Source organism: Vicia villosa, linkage group LG6 (genome assembly GCF_029867415.1).
Source record: "Vicia villosa cultivar HV-30 ecotype Madison, WI linkage group LG6, Vvil1.0, whole genome shotgun sequence".
NCBI lineage: Eukaryota > Viridiplantae > Streptophyta > Magnoliopsida > Fabales > Fabaceae > Vicia > Vicia villosa.
In genome coordinates, this window is record NC_081185.1 from 52,610,836 (window position 1) to 52,619,871 (window position 9,036).

The 9,036-nt window shown below is 35.3% G+C and overlaps 1 protein-coding gene across 1 annotated transcript; it reads left to right on the forward strand.

Moving 5' to 3' along the window:
• Nucleotides 1–1,793: 1,793 nt before the first annotated feature.
• On the forward strand, nucleotides 1,794–6,546 carry LOC131609157 (transcription factor UNE10-like). The gene is made up of 6 exons (XM_058880816.1): nucleotides 1,794–2,153; nucleotides 2,434–3,154; nucleotides 3,792–3,893; nucleotides 4,007–4,072; nucleotides 5,386–5,784; nucleotides 6,268–6,546. Exons 1-6 carry the CDS (start codon nucleotides 2,044–2,046, stop codon nucleotides 6,352–6,354), a joined length of 1,485 nt encoding a protein of 494 aa, XP_058736799.1. The 5' UTR covers nucleotides 1,794–2,043; the 3' UTR covers nucleotides 6,355–6,546.
• The last annotated feature ends 2,490 nt before the right edge of the window (nucleotides 6,547–9,036 follow it).

The following is a 9,036-nucleotide window of genomic DNA, read 5'->3' on the forward strand; positions in this document are numbered from 1 at the left end:
ACCACGGTTGGAGCTTCCGACCGTGGTGAAAAATGGCCTAAAATTGAAAATAAAAAGAAAGCGCCTAATTGAATAATTTCTACCACGGTGGATCCTTTGGCTGTGGTAACATGGGCATTGTTGTATATCTTTTTTGTAGTAGTGTTTGTCTCTTGGACGAGCATCAAACTCACCACACGGTTAGTAATAGACAAATCGAGGTATAAGGGTGAACCTATTATTGGGCGTGTCAAGATGGGCGGCGTTGCAAGAAAGGCCTTACAGTTTGAGAATGCCTCCTCGCATTCGCTCGCCCACTCGAACTTCTCCCATTTCTTAAGAGTGACAAAGAAATAAAAAGCTTGTCATCTGCACAAGAAATGAAATGAGATTGCGCACCAAAAAACCTCTTTAATGTTGGAAGGACTCCTCATGTCATGATGAACCATCACTTATTTGGATTTGCCTTTATACCTCTCTTGGTTAACATTAAACCTAGAAATTTGCCTGCTTGTACGCCAAAGGAGCACTTAGTGGGATTTAGACGCATGTTTTAGCTCTTAACTGACTCTAGAATATCTTTCAAGTCTCCTGTGTGACTCTTCCTTTATGAGGTCTTTAATATCATGTCATCAATGTAGACTTTCAGGTTGAAGCCTATTTGTCTCGACAATGCCGCATCCACGAGTCTTTGATAGGTGACGCCTGCATTCTTAAACTCAAACGACATGACATTGTAGTAATCGTTGTTGTGACTGGACATAAATGTCGTCTTGGGCGCATTCACATGACCTATTTTGATCTGATTGTATCTAGAATAGACGTTCATAAAACTCAATATTTAGTAGCATGAGAATCCGCCAATCAGACGACTATTTTTATCTCCTCTCATCTAATCATTTCATCCCAGGAACCTTCGCACATTCTTTCACTTCTCCCCAACCTTTTCATGCACCACCAACTTCCAAACTTTGTTTGACATCTTGATGAAAAAAAAAGTAGAAAATAGAAATAAAAGAAAGGACAAAGTTAATAAGAACAATTCTCCCACAAAGACCGACATGTATATCTATTTTTCCACAAGCCCAAACACTTCCACAAATTTTTTAATATCGGTTGCCATGTTGAGACCTTCCTCAGATATGATCCTAGTGATAAGCACCTCGTTATAACTACCATCAAGGAGTTGACTACCTTTTAGGAAAGTTGACTGACTTGAGAACATTGTGGATCCCATTACCTTTATCAATCTCTCTGCCAACACCTTTGCAACTAGCTTAAATAGACATTTAATTAATAAAATCCATCTGATCTCACCAATGTTTGAGGGCTTTTCACTTTAGAAATCAAATTAAGCAATAAAATAGAATATAATACATTTTGACAATATCGCCTTCCCAAAGAATTGAATTTCTATCATTCAAGAAATTGAGCAATGATTCAATTAATTTATTCATTCACAGGGACCACGTTTGACTAACTAAAATCAATACTATATATAGTTAAATTTGCTTTCTTGTATTTCTCTATTTATGTACATATATATAGTTAAATATGCTTTCTTGTATTTCTCTATTTATGTACATATGTATAAGTATATGAACATAAGTATGAAATACACCATCTCAATATTTCATTAATTCAGTTCAGTTAGTAGTTGCAGAGACATCCGATTATATTGCAGAGACATACGATTATATGTGTACATATCGTTTATTCAGTTCAGTTAGTAGTTGCAGAGGCAGCCGATTGCGGTGTCTATGGACTATTATGCTACTAACTAAGATAAAAGGTTGACAAGACAAAATAGAACTGAGTCCACTCATGAATCTTGTCCCTCCAATACATATGGACTAGATTATCCCTTTTACGTAGCCAAATGAACTCCACAAGCTACATTCACTCATTGCTGTAATACATGGGCCCTTACAACTAGATAAAATCGTATCATATAATCATCAATTAATATTTTCCACTCTCTTTCTACAATCAATATTCCTTTCCCAACATGTGAAAAAGAGCACAAACACAGGTAAGGAGAACTGGTTTGAATTCTTGCTCAAAATGAGCCAGTGTGTTCCTAGCTGGGAAGTTGACGAAAATCCACAATCCCATGCAAGATCAGCCTCTCTTCGCTCCAACTCTAATTCAACTGCCCCTCATGATGTTCCCATGTCAGTTCTCTCTCTTTAAATTTTGTTAAATTTTTTTGTGAAATTGCAACATGATATTATAGACTCTCTATGCATGCTTCGATCGACAGTGATATTATCGGGATTTTTACTGATACTTTAGAGCGGTAACAAAATTACTCGGCCGTGATTTTATCAAATTCACTGTGAATCTAGACATGTAAACTAATATGTCGAAAATTGCTTCAAAGGTTTAGAAAGTTGACTTAAAAGAATATAAAATTATTCTGATGATAGATATTGTGTTGTTTTATGAATTCAGGTTGGACTATGATGTTGCAGAACTGACATGGGAAAATGGACAAATTTCTATGCATGGTTTAGGGTTACCAAGAGTGCCGGTTAAACCGGTAGCAACCACACCATCCAAGGAAACATGGGAAAAGCCTCGTGGTAGCGGAACCTTGGAGTCCATAGTGAACCAAGCGACTAGCTTTCCACACCACGGTAAAGCACCGTTTCTCACTGCGGGTGGTGGTGTCTATGGGAACATGTTAGTCCCATGGCTTGACCCTCAACGAGCTGCGGCCATTGCCGCAGCTACGGCCGCAACTAATGGCATGATTGTGGACGCGTTGGTTCCCTGCCCCAATCTTAAGAAGGAGCAGAGACTACATGCACGAGATCCAATTCCTATGAGAGGTATTGGATCATGTATGGTCGGTGGCCCCACTCCCGTGGGGTCCTGTAGCGTTGTTGGAGCCACAGCGCAGGAGGAAGGCGGAATCTTTGCTTCGGCAAAGCGTGGAAGAGTGACAGCACATATGGCGGGGAGCGGAAGGGATCAGAGTATGAACAACAATGCGACGTTTGGGAGCCAAAGCCAACAAGTGACATTAGATACATATGACAGGGAATTTGGCGTGACTGCTGGTTTCACTTCAACTTCAATAGCATCCATGGATAACACCAGCTCTGATAAGCAGTGCACCAGAACCACAACCGTAGATGACCATGATTCTGTTTGCCACAGTAGACCAACTGTAAGATTCTCACACACATAATGGTGCTTTGTGTATGCATGAATGATAGAGGAATGACTAATATCAAACCCATGATTTTAAAATATTATCTTATTTTACCTTCATAATTGCGGCAGAAATATTAATGATAATATTAATGATGCTATAGTATGTAAACAAACTCTGGAACAACATCACACCATATTTGCTATGTGAACTTAAATCAAATGTATTTAGGAATTGATCTCTCAATGAAGACTTGAAATTTGAAGGTGTACTACTCCTTAAAATACACATTCTAATTCTGTTAGGTGCTATCAATTCCTGTATTGAAGCCGTCCATATAAAACTTTACTATGCCTTTATATAACTCCGCTAATGGGCGGCGTATTTACGTTGAAGTAACCGCAATTAACTATAACCGCATTTGCGACAACAACCATAAGTTATTAGTTATTAGGTTATACTTTTATCTCTAAAGTGATTTTTATTCTCCTCTTTATTTGGCATCTTGTTGGACAGCCTTAGTTTTTTTAACTAGCTAATTTAAGAAAGAAAAAAGTCAACATAAAGTCTTTTTAATCAGCTTTTATAAAGTTTTCACTTCACATGTCCAAATACTTTTTAATGTTAATATAATGATTTGTGATTTTTATAGAGGAATGATGCTGAAGAGGATGATAAAAAGAGAGAAAATCGAAAATCGTCAGTCTCCACCAAAAGAAGCAGAGCTGCCGCTATACACAACCAATCCGAAAGAGTCAGTGATAATATATAGATCATATATAAATCAGATATAATAATTATTATTAATTTTTTTTATAAAATCAATAAATGGCTGTTGATTGTTCTGTTTTATTATTGGAATTTCAGAAAAGGAGGGATAAGATAAACCAAAGAATGAAGACATTGCAAAAGTTGGTCCCAAATTCCAGCAAGGTATATAAAAAGTTTAATGAATTATTAGTAAGAACTATATAACTAGTGGTTTTTGACAAGCCAACAATGATATATATGAGCCAATTATTTGGTATCTTATGGTCCCAAATTCAAATCAGTTTCTTTAGATAGATGCAATAATGATGTAACATTTTTTTGCTCAATCACTTTCCAACCCTTCAACTTGCGGTCCCGTGATGATTCTGCACTAAAAATCTAACTTCACATTATAATAATTTTTGTTTTCTTCTTCTTGGGATCTTCCCAAATGCAAATTATTTAAGATTTATTATTTTTTATATATTTTTTATATTAATTAAATTTTTTCTTCTATATATTTTTGGTACTTTTTTTCTTGAATGCATGATTAAAGTTGTACACTTGGACCACTTTAGATTTGGAGCTTCTTGCTCTGGATTTTACTTGACCTGACACATGTTATAATTGAGTATTTGAACATCAAACTAATTTCTTTTATATTGTACTACCTTTCCGTACCATATATGTTCAAACATGAGTATAAAATTATTCAAAAAGTTGTCAAAAAAAAAAAAAAAATATATATATATATATATATATATATATATATATATATATATATATATATATATATATATATATATATATATAAAAGTATTTCATTGTTTGATATCTAATTAAGTAATTAAATTTTAATTACATTTAAATAATAATGATAAGCCATTTTAGTACATTATTAATTTAAACAGTATTACATAAAAAATATTATCATATTATTATTATCCATATAACTTTATGATGTGGTGACTTTTATGGTCATGAAAATTTTCCAATCATATGGCTGTTGTGCATTGTTTTCAGCCATATATATGACTATATAAGTCCACACAAACTTAATCCTACTACTTGTTGTGACACTTTGACACATTTGGTTGTTTGGTGAGGAAACACTCAACTACTCATATAAATCCTTTTTTTTTTCAATGGTAGGGTCTTATGTTTTTAGTGACATAAATACAGAAACAATTACATTTTGGACACACCCAAAATAGAGGGTACAGAAAAGATATAGATGAGAGGAAAAAAATAAACTTCAATCCTTATAGCAAAAAATATTAGCATCTGGTGTCACGTCTTTATGTATATTCTGATACTTGGTGAATTTAGGAGTCGAACTCACTTAAACTTTTATTTTAAAAAATAGTAAAAAATATGTAAGATTTTTGCATTTATATTAATTAAATAAAAATTTTGGTCTCATTTATGATTATAGATATTATGTTTTCAACTTATATGATGTAAAAAATATAAAGTTGATTTAATTTGTGTAACAGACCGATAAGGCTTCAATGTTGGATGAGGTGATAGAATATCTGAAACAATTGCAAGCACAAGTGAACATGGTGAATAGATTCAGCATGTCATCCATGATGATGCCGATGACCATGCAGCAACAACTTCAAATGTCGATGATGAATCCAATGGGCATGGGAATGGGGCCGATGGGCATGGCGGGGATGGGAATGGGCATGGCTGGGATGGGGATGGGAATGGATATGAACCCTATGAATCGAGCTAACATCCCTGGGATGCCTCCAGTCCTCCATCCTTCAGCATTCATGCCTATGCCTGCATGGGATGCCGCTGCCGCCACCGCCACTGACCGACTTCAAGGGCCTCCGACAGCGGGGATGGCTGACCCTATGTCCACATTTTTTGGATGCCAATCACAGGTGAATTATAAACAGCATTTTATTCGATAATTATTTGTTTTTTTTTAACATGTAGATGAAATAGTAACCACCACTAAAAATTCATATACGTAACTCTTAGTGAGTGCCAGAATTTGAACTCTGACGTTGATGTTCGACGTAGGATTTGCAGAGGCCTTTTATATAATTTTACTCATTATTAATGTGAAAAACAAAATGAAATTTCTTATAATGATCAAAAGCAACTAGGTTTTGCTGAACTGGCTGTAGATAAGAGTGTACCATAGGGTCAAATCAAATTCATTATGTGATTAATATATTGTCTTTTGGTCTGTTGGGACTTGGGATATTGACAAAGTTCTCTTTGTAATAATTCGTTGAAATATCAATAAGCACAAATTGGTTGGTCCAAGAGTTTAAAAATTAGTTGTGTATGGAGAAAAAAGTTATATACTAAAGTACTATGTTATAAATACTAATGAAGAAATGATAAATTGTATGCAGCCCATGACAATGGAGGCCTATAGTAGGATTGCTGCCATGTATCAGCAGATGCAGCAACAACCTCCAGCACCAGGTTCAAAGACTTGAGCTACAAGTTAGTGTTTTGTTGGTGTTAATTAGCAGCAACAAGAATATATAATCTGTATTTATTTTTTTTGTGAGAAACTAAAATGTATATTTGCTCCAACAAAAGTTATTATGAGAATAAATATACTACCTTATCTTGGGGTGTACAACTTATAAAGATTAATTTGATGGCTTTCTTTGTTGTTTTTTTACCTTCTCTCATGGGCATTTCAATAAGAAATTTCTTAGTATTTTAAACAAAAATGTTAGCTTCTAATGTAGTTGGATAATGCAAAAATATTACTTGATAGGTAATAGGTAATATAACATGTAATGTAAGATTCTTTGGAGCAAATAATACGTTGCATCACTCTCACATTAGTTGACTTTAAATGAGCTATAATTATTCCATCACACTAAATGCAAGCAAGTCGATGCATCTTTATGCACCTAATATTCAAGTGCAATAATAAGTCTTTACCACTTGCTATGAGGTTTAAGAAAAGACTAAAAAAGGCTTCGCCAACAATGCACATCGTCTCTACAATGTTGTTCTTAGCCTCAACTATTTTAAATTGGAGAATATGGACATACAAGATTCTCTTAGTAAGCCTATTCTTTGAAGACTAACTTTTACAAGTGATGCAACAATTCATGCCTAACAACGTAGCATGATTTTTGTGATCATGGCACTTATCATACTACCACCAGAACTTGATTTCGTATGTAACCAGATTTTATCGGGATCCATTGTTTTTAACTATGAATTTTTCTGTGAACAAGTGTTGCGCTTGGCTACACCTCATACTTTTGAACTTGACTCTATTTCATAACCAACTGAATCATCTACTCTTACCATGTTCGTGGTGAACAGAACGGGGGACATGGTGGCCTATGCCATGGTTTCTGCTGCAACTATTGCAATCGATATAACTAGGAGTGGCAAACGGGCATGCCCGCCCTGTTTAGGCCGAAAAAAAACATGGTGTGAGTGCATACCTCAAGTAGTTTACTTTGAGTGATGTCAAAGTTAGGTCTTTAAAAGTAGAATGTATTGGACGATATCCTCTTAGCCTAAGGTGCACTCCTGCATGAAAATGTTTCATAAATCATTCTTAACATGTTCACATGCATATGGATCAATTTCACAAGTAATATACAAGGTTTTGGGTGAAAATGCATATCATAGGTAGATGCGTAACTCTTGGAGGTCGTCCTCCACTGTGCAAGAAAAGGAAAACTTCATGAAAACACTTCTGCCAAGCATAGGTCGACTCACAAAAGTTGTAGGTAGACGCATACCATGATGTGGGCCGACGCATGACATGCCAGAGGTCGACACATATTGTGCATTTCACCTCTAGGCCTTACTGCCTTGTGTAGGTCGACCCATAGAGGGCCAGAGGTCGAGGCATACTGTGTAGTTTACCTCCAGACCTCACTGCCTTGTAGAGGTCGACACATATAACCCTGGAGGTCGACACATTCCTCATTTCTGGGCATTTTTATGCACGAATTTTCTAGTTTTTGCTCTCTTTCACACACACATATAAATATATTTATGCATCCATTTCAATACCACTTTGAAACCTGAAAGAGACAAACATTCTTCTTATCTTCATTCTTTCTCTTGTTCATTCATCAATTACACATAATAATTTTTGCTTCATTGATCATAAATTGAGAGTGATAACGTCCAAGGCTACGAATTTGTACAATCTGATTGTGTGAAGAATTTTGGGGTATTCATTGAATAAAATAATTATGGTTTTGTCCTCCAAGGTTGGATTGACTTGGGGGTTTTTGACAAGAAGCTTTGGATTCGGTTCAGCCGAGTGAAATCCTTGAAGAACGGTGGATTCGGTAAAGGGAGTAACGGTAGACGGGGGATTAATCAAAGTTCATGGGTGACAACAATTTGTGATTTCGATTCAGCCGAGTGAAAGCCTTGAAGAACGATGGGTTCGGTCAAGGGAGTAACAGTAACCGGAGGACTAATTCGACATTGTTGGACGACTTGATCTTGCTTAAGATCAAGGAAAGAGAAAGTAAAGAATCACCATCAAAACTGAGTTTGTTTGTCTATTGCTTTAACTTCTCTTGTAATAACATTTTACATAGAAATAAAAATTATCTCAAATCCCGTTTGGAAATGGGGGTAGACGTAATCTTAGTAAGGACGAAGGGTGAACTGCCTAAAAAAATCTTTATGTTCCTCTCTCCTTATTTCTCTATTACTTGCTAGTGACATTAGGATACAGTTGCTAAATTGCTAATAATTCTAAGTGTTTAAATTGTGATACAAAACTGTTTTTGTGTAGAGAATTACAAATGTAAATTGCAACCATATTTCACAATCTACAAAACTTAGATAAAATTGGCTTACAATCAATTGCATACCAATTGTTTGTGAAATTGATTGTGCATAATATATTTGCACAACAAGTGTTCGACAAATTGGCTAAGTTAATTTTGTCAATTTTATTTCATTGGAAGTAGGTGCTTCAGTGTTTAATTTTTCAAACTAATAATTTCAAAACCAATATTCAAGCTCTTTCTCATCTTTAGTATCTCTCAAATTTATTAAAGGTTTAGTCGTATATCTGATTCCACCAATAGCGGTTCGGGATAGACGCAAGTCGATCATGGAGCCCTTCCGCAAGCCATCTTTGAAAACAAATTTAAAAATGAATAATTTTTTAT

Coding starts and splice junctions, on each gene's coding strand:
- LOC131609157 (XM_058880816.1), top strand. CDS start 2,044: ATGAGCCAGTGTGTTCCTAGCTGGGAAGTTGACGAAAATCCACAATCC. Junction 3,894..4,006: donor TACACAACCAATCCGAAAGA/GTCAGTGATAAT, acceptor TTGGAATTTCAG/AAAAGGAGGGATAAGATAAA. Junction 5,785..6,267: donor TTTTTGGATGCCAATCACAG/GTGAATTATAAA, acceptor AATTGTATGCAG/CCCATGACAATGGAGGCCTA.